This window comes from Lepidochelys kempii, chromosome 16 (assembly GCF_965140265.1).
Source record: "Lepidochelys kempii isolate rLepKem1 chromosome 16, rLepKem1.hap2, whole genome shotgun sequence".
Taxonomy (NCBI): Eukaryota; Metazoa; Chordata; order Testudines; family Cheloniidae; genus Lepidochelys; species Lepidochelys kempii.
The window spans coordinates 22,122,609-22,144,925 of record NC_133271.1 but is presented as its reverse complement, the minus strand read 5'-3'; the positions used below and the strand labels follow the sequence as shown (position 1 = coordinate 22,144,925).

Sequence of the window (22,317 nt, the reverse complement as noted above, 5' to 3'; positions counted from 1 at the left end):
AGTTCACATCTGGATTTCAAAGTGCAGGGGTGTGCCAATACAGGATTTTGGTTCAGCCCACTATAAAGACAGAGGCTACTTGAAATGTGAACCAAGGCCCAGGTGTTCATCTAACAAACACCTCCAATTTTGGTGTTTGGTTCAAGCCAATCTCTTGCTTTGTGCCTACATACTCTCTGGGGATGATGGGACGTGTGAGTCTGGCTGGATCACGCCTTCTAAGCACGAATGATGTGTGAGGCAAAGAGAATTAAACTGGAGAGAGGGAGAGGAAGATACGAGCTCAGAGGGTGAACAAAGTGAAAAGAGGCAAGGGAGTGAGTGAAAGGCAGGGAGGAAGACTCAAAGGGGGAAATGTACAAAAGGAATGGGGAAAAAGAAATCAAGGGAGAGAGGGAAAAATAAAAGGGGGAGGAGAAAGACTAGAAATAGAGAAAAGAGATACAGAATTGGTCAGGGAGATTTGGGCCGAAGGAAGGTGCAGCACAGAAAGCAGTAGGAGGAGATGAGATGTAAGGGAGAAGAGGATAAGAGTAGAGATGAAAGGAGTATTGCATGGAGAAATAGTCAGAGCTGATCTTCCCTGCTTGGTTTATGAGCTTTGGACCAGTCTTTTTTAAAAAAAAAATTTGCTAGGCATGTTCTTCTCTTTCCTTCAGCTGCAGCTTTGAAGTAGACAAGGGCACGGTGCACTTAAAACCTATTGAAAGAGGGCTGCCAGTGAGAGCTTTCCCTGAGTGGGAGGAGGAGTGATAGATACTCCTGGTCCCTTGTATATCTGATCATTCTGAGCCCATAGAAGAGAGTGAGGTAACTTGGTACAGTGCAGTGGAAGCCAATGACTCTAGCAAAGGCGGGAAAGCACTGTGGCTTGGTGAAGCCCAAGAATGAAAGAGATCAGAGTCTTGCTGAGATTATTTCTCTTTCCTCTGTAGAATCATCTGATGATCACGTGAATGGCTCGCTCATCTTTCCATTAACTAGCACCCAGCTCATCCAGAACTACAGATGAACCAGCTGGATGGAGATCAGTTGGTCAAATGAATCAAATGACAATGGTAGGCTAAGTGCTGACTTGAAATATAGGCAAATTTAAGGCAGTTGAATTTATTGCTCAGCTATAAACCGTCACCTGGGACTAAATATTGCTGTCGTAAGTGAATGCAGAATCTAGGCTCTGGAGTCCACTTAGCACAATGCAGTCTCTGAAGCCGACACAAATATTTAGCAAAGTCCTTTGAAAGCAACACCTTCTAAAATATTAACTTCACACACACACAGGGTCAAATTTTTCATTGCTGCAATTCATTGACTTCCTTGGGGAAATGCCAGCAGTGTGTTTGGCCCAGTGTACTTCATGCACCAAATAAGTCAATTGTGATAGAAATTTATCCTTCTGGGACACATTTGCCTCAGAATGGCTCATCCACTTGAAAAATAATGCACACCAAAAATATATTACCATATGGTGTCCATTTATAGAATACGCACAACAGGCTAATCAGACAAAGGTGCCGTCAGTTTGACCATTTTTCTCACCTCATTAACTTTGGCACATGTTATGGGGAAAGCTGTTCGGTCTTTGTAATGTTCAAGGACACTAGGTTGGTTCAGTTTTGTATTAAATGAATTGGACTAGAAAAAGGAATTTAAATAAAGTGTCTATGCAGAGGCAATCCAGTGTATATTGTGTGGTGCTTGAGTAATGCTGGAGAAATATTCTATAATATTCCTATAGTAACAACTATAATTCAAATCTATAAAGGGAATGAGAGAGACAAAGAAAGATATGTCCTGATGCACATAAATAGTTGGGCAATTCATGTGTTCTTTATGCAGCGAGGGCCTGCTCCAAAGCCTGTTGAAATTGATAGGAGTCTTTCCATTGATTTCAGTGGGTTTTGGATCTGGCCCTAAATCTTTCAAGGAACAGCAGAGCTCTTCCTAAATGAGTCCCTGCTCATGGAATGCACTTGTTAAGTGAAAACAATGCAGGTGCTTTAAAGGCTCCCTGCTTAACAGATTTTTTTACTGCACATTGAAAATCAATACTGTTGCCAATTATATCATGGTTCTTTCTTCCCTTTTTTAGCTTCTATAAAGGAAAACCATTGCTATAAATCTATAAGACCCATAATGTAGCAATTCAGTGCATTAGAGATGTGCTGTGTGATATATAATCAAATCCCCAGAAAGCAGTCCCTGTTCCTGATATGAGATTTCATTTCAGTAAGTCATCACCCAGGTGGGATTCCAAGATTTACACAACTGGCTCAGAAATCTAGTTGTGAAGAATCATTCTTTGGCCATGATGCCATCCATTTGTGAGAAAACAGTGTTCTAGTTATCCTTTATTTTCGCCCCTTCATCTTCTGCTGAAACATTGAGCAGGGATTATGCATTAGGGTCAAGAGGACGAATCCCATATGTTCAATTTGCTGTGATTGCATCTCTCATTATGTTCAATTTCCCATGACTGATGAGCCCTTGCTACTTCTGAAGTGGTCAGTACTGACTAACATTGAAATCCCATTATGGAATTCTCTGCTAGAAGCCTTATTTAGGTGAAAGCAACATATTCGCACTCATCAGACTTAGCTGAGAAGCCTGATTGCTGGTGCTACAAGACATGTTTATCCACTTCTCTCTCTTTTTGAAAGAATAGAAGCTTAGTTTATGATAATGAAAGGAAGCATTCTTATAGTCTGTGTAAGGGCAGGCTGGGGATTGAATTCAAGGGGGCTCCTCACATGTATACGAAATGCAAGACTGGTTCTTTAATTGTTACAAGAACACTCTCCCAGCCTGCCCTATATGGATTCAATAAAGGGATATCAGACTCCGGTGTTGGATCAAATGCAATTTGTCCCTCTCCTGCACTAATCTCCAGTACATTGCAATAAGCCTTAATATTATTGCTGATGGTCAGAGGCAACTGGGACGTGGCCTTGGGGAGAAAATGGCGATGGGGCACCTGTGTTTCACCTGGTGTGTTGGATCTGCTGAGCAGTGATCAGTCGGCAGAGGGCAGGATAGGGAATCTGGTAATGGTGATGGGTGATCAACAGGGGAAATGTCCTTGGTAGTCAGGGAGGAGTAGGTCAGGGAGGCAGGGTGTCCAAGGATCATGGTTTTACAGGTAGCTAGGGGGTGCATATTGGTGTTAGGGCACACAGAGCATTAGCAGATTCATCTGTCGGACACTCTGGGATTATTTGAAGGCAAGAGTTGGTATGCCGTGACATTCCTCAGCTCCATGAGCTCTTCACAATGGTCAAAGGCAAGACAAGACAGTCTTACGCTGAATTAAACCTAGTGTCTCTGACACCGGGTTGAGGATGATCAGAGGCAATGGTGAGCCGTTAACGAACATTGGGGGTCTGTGTCTTTCAAGCGGAACTTTCAAGCAGTTTCATCATCCTAAAATTTTCACAAAATATTACCAGGCTATGAAAACACCCTCATTTCAGTCTTCAAGTCCAAGGCTCAGTGTCTTCACCTCTGACGAATATGGTGTAGAGAGGCCACGTGTCAAATGCTGTTCTGAAATCCAAAGGGTTTAGTCAGGATGCAGAACAGGAAAGGCTTGGCACTGCTAGGAGCAAAAGAGGCTGTCTTTTTGCTGGCAGTGAATCAATACAGCATCAATGCTTTGCTTCCGTTTGTAGTAGAGACTGTTTATATGAATGAAGTGAGGAATTTAACTCCTTAAAGCAGAAGATACTCAGCCTGCTTTTCACTGCCCAAATCCCAGGGGCTGAGTGAAAGGCAGGTACACACCAGGCAGAGCTCACGGGCAGTGCTGCATACACCATAATCTAAACGTATGTATAAGTTCTGCAACTGAGAGAGCATCCGCCTGATTCTCTGAATGATGCACACTGCAAAGCAGACTACCCTTTGAAATTCCTGATGCTGCTGCCTGGTGCCAGCTGTTGTACACAGGAGGCCATTTTTCCCCTTTTAGTTACCCCAACACAAGATGGTTGCACAAAGCTATAACTGAGAACAGAATTTGTCTCTCTAATTTACTACTGTTCCATCCCCTACATACACAGAGTCAGTACACAATAAACAAAACAGGGAAGTCTCCTAATAGTTTTATTGTTCCTTAGATAACTGTGGATAGTACAAAGTTTTCCTCTTTAAAAAAATTAATTTCCTTCACAAGTCCATCCTCCTAAGACTTCCTATGGGAATCTGATGCCACAGAATATCCACAGAAGCTATTTCCATCAATCATAATGCTGTGTAGATATTATAATAGTAAGAGAATATTTTTAAAATTAGCAACATGAAATTGGTTACCTGTGTATTAGGGGTGAACACTGATTCATTGTCATTTTTTTAGAAACGAAACCATCATTTATTAACCCAAACTACATCATTGCATTTACAACATTCATTGCATAAACTAGACAGACAAAGTTTTGCCACCTCTGGTAAATAACAGACATACATGATACAGTATATTTGCTGAATACATAAGTTCAAACAATATGGATACAACAACTTGTTCATAATACATACTTAAACCATCATGGTTAATAGTTACTAAGACACAGATCCATGAGCTACTTTGGGTCTCAGCACAGTTAATCTAAGAGACAAAAACACAGTTGAGAGACAGTAGCTGCAATGGAATGCAAGTAAAACTAACCAGTGTTAGTCTTAACCAAACACTCCCTGGAGGGGGTCAGCTTTTCCACTTAAAATACAAATCACACATCCATCATAGCTGACCTTGATGTAGGAAAATGTCCATGCAACTCACATGACAGAGAGAGACTCCCCAGTGATAATTTCCAACAGTCATTGCCTTACTTCTTTAGCATGTACTGGAGATTTGCTATTGGAACCAAAAGCAAAACAAAAACTTCAGTGTTTCTTTAAGTGCAGTTCCAGCTGCAAGTATATGATTATTCTTAAGTCTATACAACACAGGCTTGGACTTCTAGAAATGTAGACGTAATGCTGATGTCAGGTGTATGCTGTATAATCCTCTGTGCAGTTGTTCTTTATTTTGGCAGCTGTTTTTTAATAAGTGCGTTTCCTTGATATTAGTAATTTTTTTTAAATTAGTTTCTAGACAAAAGTGGACTACAATTCATCAGACCTGATGACGTGGAAGAGGGTGACGTTGTAAAGTATCTGATGCCCGTTGTTCCAAGCGTAGAGGGCTCGGTCCTTAGGGTTGTAGTCTAACATGGAAATGTGTGAATATTTGTTTTGGAATGGGATGTCAATGTACTCGTAAGTGGAGGCATTGGTCTGGTAAGCATAGTGCACCTTGGTTCCTCCGGAGTACCCGTTGGTGACGTAGAGCGTGCCGCAGATGATAAAGGCCTCGCCAGCGCTGCGTTTCGGATAGCTGGTGTTCCAGGTCTGCAGGCTCTGCAGGGTGTTGGGGTCCAGCTTGCTAATAACAATGTTCCCCGCGTTTTGATTGGTAGCATAAACAGCCCACAAGCCATTTTCATCCACCATGAGGTCAATGTCAGAATGGCCACCCCAGGCGTAGTGGTACATGTTGTTGTAACCAGCATAATCCAGGCTGCGAGTCTTGAGGATGCTCTCCGTTTTCAAATCAAACCTGATGATTATGTGGCTTTGGTATTTGTTAAAATAGATCGAGCCGTTGTAGACCACTTGGCCGGTGCCAGACCAGGGGTGAGGGAGACGGTGAGAGGTGAAATTGTCTGTATTCATGAAATCCGACATGCTTTTGTACTCTCGGACAAAGCGGTTGTTGTGGTAGCTATCCATGTACCAGACCTAGGCAAACAATGGAAACATTTCATGTTAGAAGGCAGCAGACAGAGAACCACCATAACAAATGAGCAATATAGAGAGAGATTTTCCACCCCCTCTTCTAGAAGATATGTAGCGCGACAGCATCATAAGTTACCTTAGAAATTAAACGAGATGTTAAAAGGGAACATTCTGAAGACTAAACTAAGGAAGCCTCACTTTGAGGAGAAAAGCCTGTCTCTCTTTTCCCACTGTGTCTCATTATACCCACAAGGAATGGACAGACTCTTTCTGGCCTCACTGGTTCTAGAAGTGTTGCCCTCCAGCTCATCACCAGAACACACATTCCAAGACCCTGATTATTCAGAGAATGACATGGAGTCCTGCAGTTATTAACAGTAGGTTTTCTCATGGACAGACACCAAGGGTCACAAGAAATCCAGAGCAAATTGCTAGGAAGAGAGGCTGTAATTGACAACCTGCTTGAAAATGATGTATTTGGAGGATGCTACCAATGATCAAAAAAATAGGTCCACAATCTAAAAAAACAACTGATTGAATTAACTAGCACACAAAAGCTTTCCAAGACGGGGAAGCTAACATCTTTCCAGCAGCTCTGTAGTTTAAGCTGTTGCCTTGAAGTACCAGGTAGTTGTCTTTGTCCTTTGAAAGGGCAATAACATCTCAGTCTGCTGGGATAAAAACAATATATTATGTTGATGCCTCTTTTTTGCTTCCTGTAGGCCTCATCAGGGCAGCATTTATTAAATTATATCATCTGATGAGTGGAACTCCATTAATTTGGCATACACAAGAATATGAATGCAATTGCTCAGTGTCACAGAAATTCATTGGAAAGTCCTTATCCGTTTAAAAATCATGCTCTCCTGCATCAAAAGCTCAAAGCGAGGCTGTTACAACACAATAGATAAAGACATCAAAATCTCACTATTGTTAGATCATTAGTTGATGGTGGAGATATTTTAGATTATTACTTAAATGCCAGTTCACTAGGGACACGGTCTAGACTCCTTACAACATGTGTTAGTCATTTGCAACCAAGACTGAAGCAAATTATCAAGCAATACAGTGAGCGTGGAGAAAAAAAAATCTGTCCTACTGACGACATTTTGTATGCAGCTGTCTAACAGAAAGACAGCTGTTTTCTAGATCAGAAATTGTCTGAGCTGGAGGAGAAATAATATATGAAATAGGAGTAGAAATGACTTTTAGGAGGTGTATTTGTACGTCTTAAACAAATACAACTTTTGTCTGTATGGTCCTTGCAAAACCTCCATCGAGTTCTGTGCAGGAAGATTGAGCACTTAGGTATCAATGGGAAAATTCATGTTAACTGCAGATATGCATAAGAACATAAGAACAACCATCCTCGGTCAGACCAAAGATCCATCTAGCCCAGTATCCTATCTTCCGACAGTGGCCAGTGCCAGGTGCCCCAGAGGGAATGAACAGAACAGGTCATCACCAAGTGATCCATCCCCTGTCGCTCATTCCCAGCTTCTGGCAAACAGAGGTTAGGGACACCATCCCTGCCCATCCTGGCTAATAACTGTTGATGGACCTATCCTCCATGAATTTATCTAGTTCTTTTTTGAAGAACTTGCCAAGAAGACAGTGTTAAAACCCATATCTGGATTAGAGTAGGGTTTGGGATTCAGATTTTAGTTTGAGATTCTGGCCCCAATGAAGTCAACAACAGAACTTTTAGGGTGAGGATTTTACTCCAGGAATTCAGACTTAAATTGAAGAGTACTGACTGATTTCATGAGATTTTGACTCAGTCTAAACTGATTCTGAATCTGCTCTGGAACCAGAACTGTAAGGGATGGAATCAAACCCAGAGATTTTAATCTAATCTGCTTCACCATCTGAAATTTTGAAAGGGTTTGAATTGAACCCCCTGCTTCGAGCCCATCTCTAGTTTGATTAGCTATCCTCAAAAAATGTCCCGCGAAGTATTTGTCAATTTCACACAACCCTTGTTTTGATCAAAGATGTAAAAGATAATTATGCTGCTTCCAGAAGAAGCTGCACTGATTTGTGTAACCAAACATACAGTAGATGTAACTGTAAATGCATAAAACATCCACTGATCAGAATCCCACCATGCCACCATTGCCAGGGTCCTATGAAGTCATCTGCTCTCATATGGATATAAACATCCACACATTGTGTTTGGCTGTTTATCTTAGAATGGCAAATTAACTTGAGAGCTCTGCAAAACATCTGCACTGAATTTCAAACACAGCCCAGGTTTGAAACATTCTGCAAACATGGATGAAGGATGTATGCACAACTGCAGCGTTCCATGCCCCTCCTTTGATGGGCCTGAGATGGGTGTCAGAAGGTCCCAGATGGAACAAGACACTGAGCCCGTCAGCAGGATGGTAGAGACAGGACATCTTGGGAGAAGGGATATGGAATTTCCCCCTTCAAAGGTGGAGTTTATTGAATTAGGGGTTCCAATTTTGGGGTTAAAGAACATCTCACCTTAAACTGAATTTATCCAGGAAATGGCAATGTTATAAAAAAATGAAAACTGAGCCATCTTATTGCTCTGCAGCTCCTGTTTCATTATTTAGCATTAAAAAGTAATACATGCCAAACTCTGTGGATATTTTTAAAACCATAAAAGCAGAAAACCTTGCTATAATGCTAACATTTTAGGGTGGCTGAATCTGCTGAGATTCCTTGTTTCAGAAAACAAGAGATTGATAGCATTGTCTCAAGCCAGGCGTAGTGCAATCTGGCTTTGAGTTAGCTTCTTCCACACACAGCTCTGCCAGCACACATCAATCCCAGACTTCAACGGCCGCCTGCCATTTCATTGCCAGACTTCTCCGGAGAGACTCACAATCCTGCCCAATTGTTTTCAGGGATATTATGACATGAACAAATGAGTCATTTAGGGACCTGAACAGAAGAACACCCACCAAACGTATTGAGCATTGTGATGTAACTCAGTGGTGACCAACACTTTGGTCACCACCCACCATTGACTTCAAACTCTGCCACTTAACCGATGAAATTCATAGATGTGTATGTTTTAAATAAAATCTACTGTAAATAATACACGTACTTCTAAACTTGGGCTAAGTCCTTAGAAAACCTTGTTGCTCCCTTCCTACCTACACTAAAAAATATTGTCTACTGGAGAAAAGAAATTATGTGTGACAGCTATTAAAGAGAGGCCTCCTAAGTGCTAAGATAATGCAAATAATTAATAATAATGACAGACAAATAGCTTTCTGAAGACGCTAGGAACCACGGAAGGCCCTTATAATGCAATCAGCCAATTAGAGTTTGTTTTGAAGATGTAATGGGCCGGATTCTCCTCTTGCACCAGTGTAAATCTGGAGTAGCTGCACTAACATCAGTGGACTGAGTAAATACTCCAAAATGTAGCCCCAGCAGAATAATCCTGTGTCTTATCGAGAGTGAAATGAGAAGTGATAAGGGTACAGGGTTCTGGTTCTGCTCCATAATTACATTTTTAATGATGATGAGCATAAAATTTGGTTTAGTTATTGTCAGAAGTCATATCAGATGGATCCTGTGCAGCCAATCCTCTTGCTAAACAGCTGACCATAAGACCTTAAATTAGCAAGCCAGCCAGACAACTTCATTGATTATGTACTTTAAAAATCCCTGTAAGCTTATGGATAAGCAAGGCCCAGACTGACGGCAGAATACAATAGGTCTGCTCTGAGAACCAAACAGCACACAGCAGAAGAATAATGAGCAACGAGATACTGTCGCTCTGTTGCACCAACCTCCATCAGATAAAGTGATTAAATCTGCATCAGTTAGAAGGTACAACAGCAATAAACTTGTAATGAAAGTTTGTCACCAGATCATGGTGTCCCAGCCTTGAAAATAAGCATTTTAGCTTCAGCGTGACATTTATCATTATATGGCAACAGAGGCTTGTTCCTTTTGACATAATCTCTCATCATTTCTTAAGGTTTGTACCACTGATGCCTGTAACAGGGATGCCTGGGACTAAAATAAAACCCCTTTCATCGGGATTTTGGATCTTGCAGTTGACTCAGAGTCTCTTGGGCAAGGCAACTAAGGGGCAGGCAAGGAACTGGAATTTCACAGATGCATAGAGTTTAAGGCCAGAAGGGACCATTAGGTCATCTAGTCTGACTTCCTATATATCACAGGCCAGTACATTTCTCCCAGTTACCCCTGTATTGAACTCAATAACTTGTTTGTTCATTAAAGCATCTCTTCCAGAAAGGCATCCCATCTTGGTCTGAAAACACCAAGAGATGCAGAATCCACCACTCCCCTTGGTTAATCACCCTCACTGTTAAAAAACCTCTGCCTTATTTCCAATCTGAATTTGTCTGGCTTCAGCTTTCAGCCAATGGTTCTTGTTATGCCTCACTCTGCTACAGTAAAGAGCCCTTTAGTACCCAATATTGTCTCTCTGTGAAGATATTTATACACTATAATCAAGTCGCCCCTTCATCTTTTTAATAAACTAAACAGATTAAGTTGGAGAGAGGAAGGGACAGACTGTCTCTCCCTCTGCATAGTGCCCTTGGTTTAATGCACATGTTCAGAGCTAAGAAGCTTCTCCTAACTGAAATTGACTTTGGAATCATCAGTAGGTATCTTCTTTCTAGTAGGCTTCTTCCCAGTCTCAGCCAGAGAACCCAAACAAAGAGTGAGCTATTAAATTAATTTGCCCTCCCACCCTGCCTTAACTGTGCGGCTGCCCCGCCCCTCTGACTAAGGCTGCATTAACCAATAGTGAATTTCCATTTAGCCAAGCTTTTTTCTTTGTTTGTTTTGCATCCTACAATGTCCTCAGCAAATGCCTTCAGATATTTTCCATTCCATCACTCATTGGAAACCTAGATTGATTTTCAGCTAGTTATTCGCTTCGTACCTCCTTGTGAGCAGAGCTGCACAGTCTGAACTGAAAAGACCAAAACTGAACAAAACAAAAACCTCCCCTGATGCAGCAAATTAATTCTACACAGCAATGAAGGTGGAGGAAGAAGGAGGAGGGAAGATGTAGCTTGGTCAGATGACTTTATCTGAGAGATGAGCAGCAGTGTTATAGAAATTAATGGGACTTTGATGGTCCCTTCCTGTTGGCTAATAACTATGGGCCTGATTCTATATGGACCTGCAACTTGAGCCATCATCTACACTTGTGTGAATTTTGTCAAAGCATGACAAATAAATCTAGACTTGAACGACAAGCCAATTATTGGAGTCTCCCTCTCATCTGCTTTGTAGAGGACACATATCTGTTCATTATGCTTTAGAAAATATGGAAGCCTCAGACAGGGAGGCCTTTAAAAAAAAATCTAAGGGAACATTAATTTTATAGAGAGCGGGCTGTTGCCATGAGGGGGCTAAACAGAAATGTGTACTCATCAGAGCAATAAACAGCAAATGGATTTTAACTCAAAGCTGATTTAAAGCTCCTAGAGCACACTTTGCACTTGTAACATGCTTGGAATTTGCATCCAGGTATCCAGCCGGAAATAAGGCCACTGTTTTACTGAGCCCCCTAGGAATGTGCTTTATAAGTTAATAAAAATAATTACAGATGTTGAGTAGCCTGCCTAGAATCAGGGCCGGCTCTACCGGTTTTGCCGCCCCAAGCAGTGAAAAAACCTGTCTCCACCAAATTGCCGCCGTGGATGGAAGGAGGGAGAGAAGCTGCCGCCAAATTGCCGCCGTGGCCAGCAGAATGGAGAAGCTGCAGCCGAATTGCCGCCACCGCAGAAACTCTGCCGCCCCTTTCTGGCTGCTGCTCTAAGCGCCTGCTTGGAACGCTGGTGCCTGGAGCCGGCCCTGCCTAGAATGAGTTTGATGGGTCTCAGTCCAGTTCCTAGTGCACTCATGTCCTCTCCATTAAGAACACAATGGTAATCGGCCCTAACAGGCAAGCTTGGTTGGCATTCTCAGTCAACAGATTGAGGATGGACTGACCCCCATGGAAATGGTACTATCCTCTCCTCCAAGGGGCACCGCCTGCATGCCAGAGTTGAGACAGACTGTGGTGGGCGGGGGGAAAATGTGACCCATCGTTACCAATGGATAAAGAGAGAACTCCAGTGGCTGCGAGTCTGGAACTTTTCCGTGAGCAATAAAATTAACATAAAAAATAATGTAAGGAATAAAATAAATAAGTAAATCTCCCCCTCTCAAAAAACAACAACAACAACAACAAACCCAAAAAACCAACCAAGAGGCAAAGCTTCAAGAAGTTACAATGTGCGTGGGTTGTAATGACTTGTGGTCAGTCCCTCCAACTCCCCTGCCTTTGGGCCAATCGAAGAAGAGGCAGCCGTTAGAGAGTCCATTCCAGGTTTGACACGCAGCCCAGCACCTGCTGAGCAGGACCTTATGAGTTTAATAAGTGCTGTGTGGATATGCATGCAGTGCAGACAGGGTCAATAAAGCTCAGACGCATCTAGTCTTTCCACTGTCTTCAGTGGGCACTGGACTGGACATGTGATGGTGGACCTCTATTCAGAGTCTCAGTGCTTTGATGCAAAGAGCTCGGAGTAACGCGGGACATGCTGCGTGTGGGACGGGGAGAGGGGAATACTGTACTCTTACCTTGTTTTCACCTTCTGGAGCTAAAGGGTCTGTCATCCATGATCCAAACCTCGATCCAGAGGTTTTTATTGTGACTGGGTCACTGATTCCAGTCAGCTTCCCACAAGCTGTAAAAGAGCGGAAAGTCAGTGAGCAACGATTAGGCTTCAGCGTGTGTGGCAGACCTGAGACATTCAGAACTTAGCAGCTCTGAGGAGTGACACGGGCATTAAGACTCGCCCGTGTTGCTGGGACATTGCCTCTCTCCAGTTGCGAGGGAGCTAGTTTAATTAAGGACAATTAGATTGCGAACAGCTGTTGGATGCTTTTGTTTGTTTCATTCCACTCAATAACAATTGTCCTTACCGCAGTGCCCCTAAGAAAATGAACTTTCCTGAAAACAGACGTGCTGCGAATGTTGCAGACTAGCAAATGAGGAGAAGAGTTAGCTGGCATCAGGCTGAGAAATTAGCCTGAATAGTGACTGCTCAGTTTTGCTGTAATAGACCTGGTGCTGCTCATTTTGAGTCTCCAAACATTCCTCTGACAGGTTAAAAAAGTGGGGCATTTTATATAAATATACTTATCTTCCCAGCAAAACTATCTACCTGTACCTATCGATCAAGTGTCCAGCACCGTAGTATCTAAGCACTTCACAAACAGTAATGTCTTTTCTTCACACACAACCCGCTGTGAGGTAGGGAATTCTTGCTACCTCATTTGTACAGATGGGGAATTGAAACACAGCAAGATTAAGGACATGAGTTTTAGAGGCACTGCACCTCTGCCGCTGCCATTGGCTTTACCTGGAGTTTTAGGTGGTCGGCATCTCCGAAAATCTGGCCTTAGTGATCTGCCCGTGGTCACGCAGTGAGTCTGTGGCAGAGCCAGGAATTGTGGCCAGATCTCCCGATCACTAGTCTAGTGATATAACCACTGCCCAAGCTAGTGAGCTTACCAGAACTGGGATTTGAACCTACTTGGACACATGCATATTGGAACTAAAGTCTAAGGGCCAGATTTTTTAAAGGTATTTAGATGCCTCAGGATGTGGATAGGCACCTAGCAGGATTTTCCAAAGCACCTAGGCTCCTAACTCCCATTGACTTCAAACCCACTGAATTCAAGGGGAGTTCCATGCCTACACCCTTTTGAAAAGGCACCTATCTGTGACTAAATACCTTTAAAAATCTGGCTCTGATGTCTTAACCACTCATCCATTCTCCTTGCTGCTTCAATTTCCTGTATCAATCTCTCTCTTCCATGGTCCCACATAGTAAAATATAATCTTGTATCTTTCTCAGGATTCAGATGAATAAATGTCTTCCGTGCTTCAATCTTAATGTCTAAAATATAGCCCTATGGTGATGTCACATTTACAACAATGCCCACAAGTTTCACGAACACTGCCACCTCAGGCTGTTGAAACGCTTGCATACACGCACGAAAGAACAAGGGGAAGGTCAAAGTAAGATGTAGTAGAAGAATCTGCAGACTGAGATTGAACAGACTGAGACTGCTACAGGAGCCGTCATTTAAAACCCTTGCACCAGCTCTGCAAAGCAGCCCCTGTAGAACCATGTCCTTAATGAGCCGACATCAGGGCAGACGAACATGGATAACAACGCAAACTAAACTCAGGAAGGTGTTCACTGGCTCTTATCTGGAGGTTTTTACACCTGTGACTCTTCAGTCAAGGAGAAGGTCTCAGTGGCAAAGTGGAGCGTAGGCTATGGTCAATGGATTTTGAGGCTTGAATTGAACTGCAGCAAACATGGTTTCTTTAGCCAAAACTGGAAATCAGGGGCCAGATCCCTCAGGTGTAAGTTGGCTGTAAATTAAGTAAATGAAGCTGTGCTGGTTTACAGCAGTTCAGATCAGGCCTTTGATTTGAAGCTGTTATTAAGTACACACCTAAGATTTCTGGGATATCTATTCTTTGAGTTCCCACTTGGTCTGTTCTAATTAGCCAACTGGAGGGCTTCTTAGCTATTCAGTAGTGGCTGAGATTGTTACCTCTGCTTCAGCCCCTTTACACTGAGCAGTGAACAAGGACCCTAAATTTTCCCTAAAAGCCCTGTATGTGGCTGAGAGATGCTGTGAAAGATAGCCGTAAAGTGGCCTTCTGAGGCCCCCCTCCCAAGCCCTAGCATGAGGGACATGCTGTGGGTGTGGCTGGAGGTGGGAGGAACACCTCAGGGACAGGGACACAGAAACATCATGCAGCTCTGTGGAAATTCTGGGCCACCCTGTAGCCCATCGGCCAGCCCAGCGAGGCTACTGTAACTTAGGCCTCTAGGACTGTCTAAGTTACACCAGCCAAAAAGCCGAGCGTCCATGCAGCCCACAATGTGGATTGCACGATGAACGCTTCTTGACACGGACTGAACTCAGCCTAAATCCCTCTCAGCCACGGATGAGGATGAGGTATTGGTGGAAGAATAAAAAGAGTTAAAAGAATATGCGGGTAATTTCTTGCAAATTTTCCTGCACAGGACCAGCCTCTGTCTACTGCGCCCTGCAATTCTCATACCTCTCCATTGCTGTCAATTTAAACACTTTCCCTCTATTTTCCTGGAAAGAATACTGGTATAAAGCCCATTGATTTTTTTTTTTTTTTTTTTTTTTTTAAAAAAGCGTATACCAGTAAACTGGTGCTGTTTGCAAGTAGTTAGGCTATGGCTCACTACGCATTTAGCTGGAGACACATTTATAACACTTTCCCAGCGGGGCACAAGGGCTGATCGTATTCCAGGCTAGATGTCTCTCTCATGGTTTAAATCTGTCACGAGCCTCAGATGCCAGTGGGCAAAATCTAAAAAATTTGAGCTACGCTGTCAGGAATTAGAAACATAGGACTGGAAGGACTCCCCCGGGTCTCTGAGTCCAGTCCCTGCTGTCACAGATAACCCCATCATGCAATCCTATTCACAAATTTATCATGTAGATTAAGAACCTACCACTTGAACAAGACTTGTACCCTGGACCCTCAGATTAAAAATCAGATGTACAATTGATTTAGCTCCCTGAGTTGCATTTAAGGTAAGTCAACATCAGCCATTAGGTGTTATTGTTCTGGATGGGCAACTCCAATCTTTGCATTGCACTGGGAATTTTTAGTGGCATTTGTTCATTCCAGCCAAGAAGCAACTACAGATATTACACCACGGTCTTTTTCATGCCATGTGCTCAGTGATTGCTCGACATAAGCTGTGAGGAACTGTGTGTTGGGAAAAAACTCTGTGAGGTGCTGAATTCTTTCTGCTAGGCATGGAAACCCCTCAGCGTGAATCCAGCTCAGCATCTCACAATATAGGATCCTTGTATAGCCCGTCGGTTATAAATAATTTGCGCATATACAGCCTCTGCTCTCAAACTGCTTTGCATACATTAATGAGTTATGCCTCAAAAGGCCCCGGTGATTTAAGGTTCTCTCTTGTCATCCCATTTTACATCTTGGGAAGTTGAGGCGCAAAGAAATTATCTGATTTGTTCAAGGAGAGACCGTGCAATGAGTCAGCGGCGGTGCTGGGACGAAAATCCAAAATTCCTAACTCCGCGGCCGCTGATTTAACCACTAAACTATACTGCCTGTCATAGAGCCTTTTAATGTTCAGCTCCTCACTGAATGGGCCTTCTTTTTGGAACTCCTAAATTAGGCTTGTTAATCGCACCCTAGGGCTCACTCTTGAGCAACAAAGAGCAACCCTTTCAAACTCTTAGGTGCTGAGTATTTGTCTACGTAGCAAACTCAGCCCTTTTTGGCCCAGAAAATAAGAGCAGCAGGGATACATGGGCCGCCTCTTTGTTCTGTGTTTGTCCAGCACCTAGCGCAACAGCGTCCTACCCGGGGGTCCTGGGTGCTACCACAAAAGAAATAATTAATAATAATATGTGCAGGGCTCAGTCATATTTATGCTTCTTTATACTCACACTCATGTTTTTCATACTGAATATCCCAGTATTCAGATAAACCCGAATAACCCCCAAATAACTCAGGGTTTCTGCTTGTTTTTCCTCTTGCTCTTTTAGTGCTTCAGGGAACCATTTATGGTGCTTAAGTTATGCAAGTTGGAGGGTATTTCAAATCACTGGGTGGTGAGACTAGCATAAGATGATTTGGGTTTGCTTTATGTTGTCTCCACAAATTATTCCCGGATGCAGGGGAAAAAGGGAGGGAGGGAGGAGGTTTGAAAAAACAAACACCACTGAACAACTGCTATGGAAGTCCAGTCACTGGAGGTTTTTAAGGACAGGTGAGACAAACATCTATCAGGCATGGTCTAAGCACACTTAGTCCAGCCTCAGCCTCGGGGGATGGACTAGGTGACCTTTTGAGATCCTTTCCAGCTTACATTTCCCCAAATACTGTTTGTCAGATTTATTTGGGGTCCTGTAGAGCCCGACTGCACAGGGCTAGAGAATGGGAGTCAGACTCATGCCATTAAAATCCTGGCTGGCTCAGCAAATATGATTTAAGGCTGAGATTTTCGAGGCTCAGTTCACTGGTGTTCCATATGATGAGCTCTCAGTCTCATGTGTAAAACAGTCCCTTCTTTTGGCCTTGCCTTCACTAAACCACCCTCGAGGGAGGCGAGGACATACCTCCGCCATCTAACATGGGTTCCAGCTACAACTGTCACGTCTTCACTAGGCTTGTAATAGGGGATAAAACACCTCTTTTCACACAGCCAGTGTGTGAGGTGTGGTGGCCAAGCAGCCATTTTAAAGCCATCGGATCTTTAGATTCACAGCAAAGGGCTTGTTTGATTTTGGAATCAACGGTTATTGTGAATCGCCAGCATGACAGGCCAAATTGGGGTCTTGCTTCTCTGCTGGGGATAGATTCTACACCTCTGGACAAAGGGAATCCCATGGAAGTCAAAGGAAATTATTTGTATCCTGCAGCAAGACAGTGGCGGGGCTCTACTGCGGGGTGTGGAGCACTCACGGCAGGCACTCTGCTGCTGTGACCTGAGTGAGCGTGTAACGCCAAAACACCCTGGGCGTCGGCTGGCGGGATTGAACCTGGGACCTCTGGAGCTTAGCGTATGAGCCTCTACTGCACAAGCTAAAAGCCACATGCCTTTAGCTAAGGCTGTAGCAGACTCATTAATTTCTAAGTGGTCTTGGTGCCACTAGATGGGACAGAGCACCACACCCAGGAGGTGTGCAGGTTACAAGCGCTCCGAACTGCGAGCTCTTTACATCTGCTTTTAAACTCACCCAGATGCCAGCAGGCAGCTCAGGGCACGGAGGTGGCAGCGGGGAAAGGGTTATGTCCCTTTGAGCCAGGGAGTGGATTTGCAGGCTGCAGCACCTGTGTGGAAGCATGGGGAGACGCCCCCTTTGTCTTCATCCCCACTACCCAATCCATCTTAAGGCTGTCAGACTTTTGTCCTGAATTTGTTCACTTCCATTTTCACTCATTGGAGATGCATCTACTCCAGTGTGATTTTACACACCCCTATTGTAACATTATGGGCATCAGGATCGACTCTCTTCCTTTGCAAGGACAGTTCTGAAGGTGGAGATTGACTTTTCTTTAGCAACTAGAAAGCTCAGCACTGATCTTGCCTTTGTCTTCTGGTGGGGAGACCTCTAATCTGACTGCTAATTGAAGTGCTGCTGGGATGGATGAATGCGTGTGTAGTGAGGGGAGGGGAGAGCACACTCCTCCGGTCCCTAAATTGTACAATTGTGGGGCAGAATTTTGTTGCTGTTGTTCTGTTTTAGGGATCAGCTCCCTATTCTGTGCCAAGCGCCATTTCATATTAGGGTGCGCACATGCTTCTTAATCCCTGTAAAGGGAGCACTTTAAGAATCAAGGGCAAGCTTGGAAAGGGAGAGAATTCCAAACCTGCAGAAAGCAGCTGCTATCTTAAACCTGCCCTCTAGTTCACGAAGCAAGTCTGAGTGATATTCTCGCTCCTTCTGCAAGAATTCTCTTCGGCGCATGAATGGAAACCTTCACATCGCCATATAAATAGCGAGCTTTTTAAAATGTGAACAGAACAACAAACTCAACCTGCCTTTGGACAGATAAACACACACACACCAGGGTCAGGCAATGTTCTCAGTATTGATTCTTCAGTAAAGCTTTGGAGAAATAAAAAAGCATGGGGGGGCGGGGAGGGACTTTGTTTAAAGCAAATGGTTCTGCAGCAGTGTGGAGCTCAAAGCAATGGGGGCCACGGGAGGAAAAATACCAAGGAAATGGGAGGGGCGCTCAGACACCGTGAGACGTCTCTGTCACGAGTCTAGCACCTTCAAGCTGGCCAGGCCAATGTGCGCCAGGTACTTGGTAGCATTTTAAATTAGTAATACCCTCTGTAAATATCCTATAGACTGTGAGCATGGCTTAGACAGAGGCTGGTTTCTTTGTTGTTGTCTGTACAGTGCCTACCACAACAGAGCCCTGATCCTGCACTGAGGTTCCTTTGCACGTCTCCAGTACAAATATTTTTTTTCCCCAGTTATAGAGCTGAGCAAATAACTAACTTAGTCAGAAAATTTGGATTCATTTTATGCCGGTGGAATATCGGTGAGCAGATCAAAATTTCCTTGAATTTTTTTCTATGAATTTAATCAATTAATTCTATGTTCACATTTTATATACTCTGAAGTAGCAAGGAACCTTAGGAATTTAATCCATGTTGGTTAGCTGCAGTTTACCCCATAAACTACATGACAGGGCAAGCACAGAAACACTTCCAGGGCAAATACCTGCAAACACAAATTTCAAAATCAATTCCCACAAACACATGCTGTAGAATTCACTCCCTGCAAATATCTGGGCCAGGAACACTCAGATGCATGAATGGCGACAGAAAGCAAAAACCAAAGTGGGTAAGCATGGCCAATGCAAACCTACTTAAAATATACCAGTACCTAGTTGCAGAAAGTTGCCTGCATGATTTGCCCAGCTGTGCTGGTCTACGTGGGATTTTTTATCCCAAAGTTTTCTGTAAATTACTGGGCTCTCTCATCAGCGCAGGAAGGAATCAGGACCACGCCTAAGTCAGTTTCAGGTGCTTGCGTCTGAGCCCATTTATCATTCAAGCACAAAACTCAGGAGACGACATCAAAATAAATCAATTCCCCAGACCAAGAGACAATCTTTTCCCCTTGCCTCGCTCATCTCCCCCTAAAAGAGCCCACACTCTCCCTTAAATCCCCTGCTGAGTCATGTGACTGGCAGGGAGCCCTTAACCCTTTCTCGAATGTTTTATCCTGTTGCAGATCCCCAAAACATTTATAACCAATGCAGAAGAATCGCTTCATCCATCGCTGAAATGCAACCACCTCGGAGATGGAACATGTTAAACAACACACACCACCACTCAACAACAGCGAAGAGCACCGGGCCAGAGCCTTAGCTATGGGACTACACCGATTTTCAGCAGCAGAGGATCTGAGCACATGGAGGGAGAATGCAATTACCCAAGGTGGAGCTGAGCCAGTGGAGGGATAATTGGTGTAGATTGTGGGAAGGACCTGCCATTCTTAACACCCACCTTCGTGCTCATTTTACACCGACAGTTCCCCAGCAGCAACATACCTGCAGGCGTTGCAATTGCCTGATTTTCAGAGGTGCTGAAATGAATGTGAACTACAGCTGCCAGCATCTTTGACAGCCATTCTTTTAGCTTTCAAAACGCATGCCTCCTCAGCAGTGTTCTGGGGGAACACAATGGGTTTGATTGAACCCAGCTCTGAAATGTACTAGAAGTCCTGCATCTTCAGGGCTTGAAATCAAAGGGCCCATCCCACTGCTGAGCTGCTCCAGTTTTGCAGCAGTCTATCACAATTGAAATCAATGGAGTCACAGTGGAGTAAAACTGATGTAACCTAGCGGAGAATGGGACCCCAACACTGACAGAGATTGGGGCTGGGCACAAAGGAATTCTTTGTTACCCCAGGAGCGGAGTACTAGTAAACTCCACTGAGGGCCAGACTGCCATACTCTTACTCATGCTGAGTAGTACCTTACTCGGTAAATAGTTCCAATGGTATCAGTAGGGTGGGGTTACATACAGAGTTGGGTGCTTCTCAATTTGAGTGAGTGTCCCACAGTCTGGTCCTAAACCGGTGGTAAAGGTGAGATCGGAAGCAGAATGAGCAGCATGCGAAGAGGCTTATTTTCAAAAGACCCAGTTTGCCCCCCTCAGGGAACCCAAGGTCAGTGATATACTGGGATAGATCTGGAGCCACTTGTTAAAGTTCTGCCACCAAACTCAAGGGAAGGTCAACATGGGCTCCCTGCATCTGATGGAGTCACCTTGGGCCACATCCTCAGCTGGTGTCAGTCACCATAGCTCCACTGAAATAAGCTGGCCCCTTCTCTCTGGGTCCTGTTGCAACATATCCCTGCATGGGACAACTTCTCCCTGGAGCAGGCATTGTCAGCAATGGCTCTCTCCCACCTCCTCCTTCAAAGGAGCAGTAGAAACACATCTCCGTGCGCCCAGGGCGGTTCTCAGGCAAAAGGTGCAAATGCTTCCCACAAATGCACTTCACATTTGTCTGCCAAGTGCCGCAGACATCCTCCTGGAGGAGAGCTGTGAATACAGCAGCCTGCAAATATGCACTTGTATTTTTCAACTGGCTCACCTCAGCCATATTCAATGCCCCCTTTCTCCTCCTCCCCATGTCCTCTTTCATAGAATCATAGAATCAAGCAACTGGCTAAAACGGCAGGCTAACATTTGCAAACTTGGGGCCCAAATCCTCAGCTGGTGTATAACAGCATCACTTCACAGAAGTCAGTGACGCTGTGCTGATTCACACCAGTGGAGGAAGCCAGCCTTGAGTATTTAAAATTAGTTTTTTAAAACGCTATCAGGCACCTAAATAAAAGCAGCCTGACAATCAAAGATGCTGAGCTCCTATAAGTACCATCGACTCCAATGGGATTTGTATATGCTCAGTAAGAAGAAAAGGAGTACTTGTGGCACCTTAGAGACTAACCAATTTATTTGAGCATGAGCTTTCGTGAGCTACAGCTCACTTCATGTAGCTCACGAAAGCTCATGCTCAAATAAATTGGTTAGTCTCTAAGGTGCCACAAGTACTCCTTTTCTTTTTGCGAATACAGACTAACACGGCTGTTACTCTGAAACCTGTCTATATGCTCAGTATTTGTGATGCTCAGTCTATTTGCATTTAGGTTCCCAAACAGGGATTTAGGAGACTAACATTGAGCATCAAGGTATACAAATGTTGGTCCTAATAAAACAATTAATTTCAAAGCTGCACAGGTGAGTTTTCATGAAAACTGAATTTTACATCCATGCACGCAAGCATTCCTGCTAAGAAGTGCTTGCATATGGGATTACACATGGTCATGCTGTCAGAGAAGAGGAACAATATGATGCGACTTCTCTGACCAATCCCAACTAAGCAACTGAATTCCTCAGTTGAATATTTGTGGTCAAGCTACAAAAGAAACAAAAATTAGGTAAGTTATTTAGCTAATGAAACTTGAACAAACACACACATTAGGGTAACAACTAGTTCTAAAGAATTTTTGCCAACAGACAAAGAGGGCTGTGTTGTTTAAATAATTATTCACTGCAAATTATTTCCTTAGCTCAAATTAGATTCCCCAGTCCCTCCATTCTTCTCCTTGAAATCACACACACCTTTGGTCCATGGGGTATTTATTACGTGTTCTGAGAGCATCTTTACAGAAGCTCTTGGTTAAAATATTGACAGCATAATACTGCTCCCCTTTCAGGTACAGCTGTGATTTCTTTCTGCTCTAGAATGTTATTTTTTCCTACTATGTCCTCTCTTCGGTTCCTACAGTTAAAGTGACTAAAGGTCAGCAGAGGGCTGGCAGTGGAAAACAGAAAGAGTCTCTTATTTCTCAAGAGACAGGAGGGGAACATAAGAGACAACCAAAAGTGGTAGATTTGAAGAGACTCTCTCTACTGTGGGACAGAAAATAGATCACTGCTCTCCATTTGT

At 43.7% G+C, this 22,317-nt stretch overlaps 1 protein-coding gene across 4 annotated transcripts in view; it reads right to left on the bottom strand.

The window, feature by feature from the left end:
• Positions 1–4,092: 4,092 nt before the first annotated feature.
• Positions 4,093–22,317, bottom strand: part of OLFM1 (olfactomedin 1) — a 49,342-nt gene continuing 31,117 nt past the window's right edge. For all 4 annotated transcript variants that reach the window (XM_073314314.1, XM_073314313.1, XM_073314316.1 and 1 more), the window contains exons 5-6: positions 12,367–12,473; positions 4,093–5,775 (exon numbers count right to left, since the gene is read on the bottom strand). In XM_073314314.1, the coding sequence (XP_073170415.1) occupies positions 5,101–5,775; positions 12,367–12,473 (782 nt within the window). In that variant the 3' untranslated portion in view covers positions 4,093–5,100. The remainder of the gene's footprint in view (positions 5,776–12,366; positions 12,474–22,317) is intronic.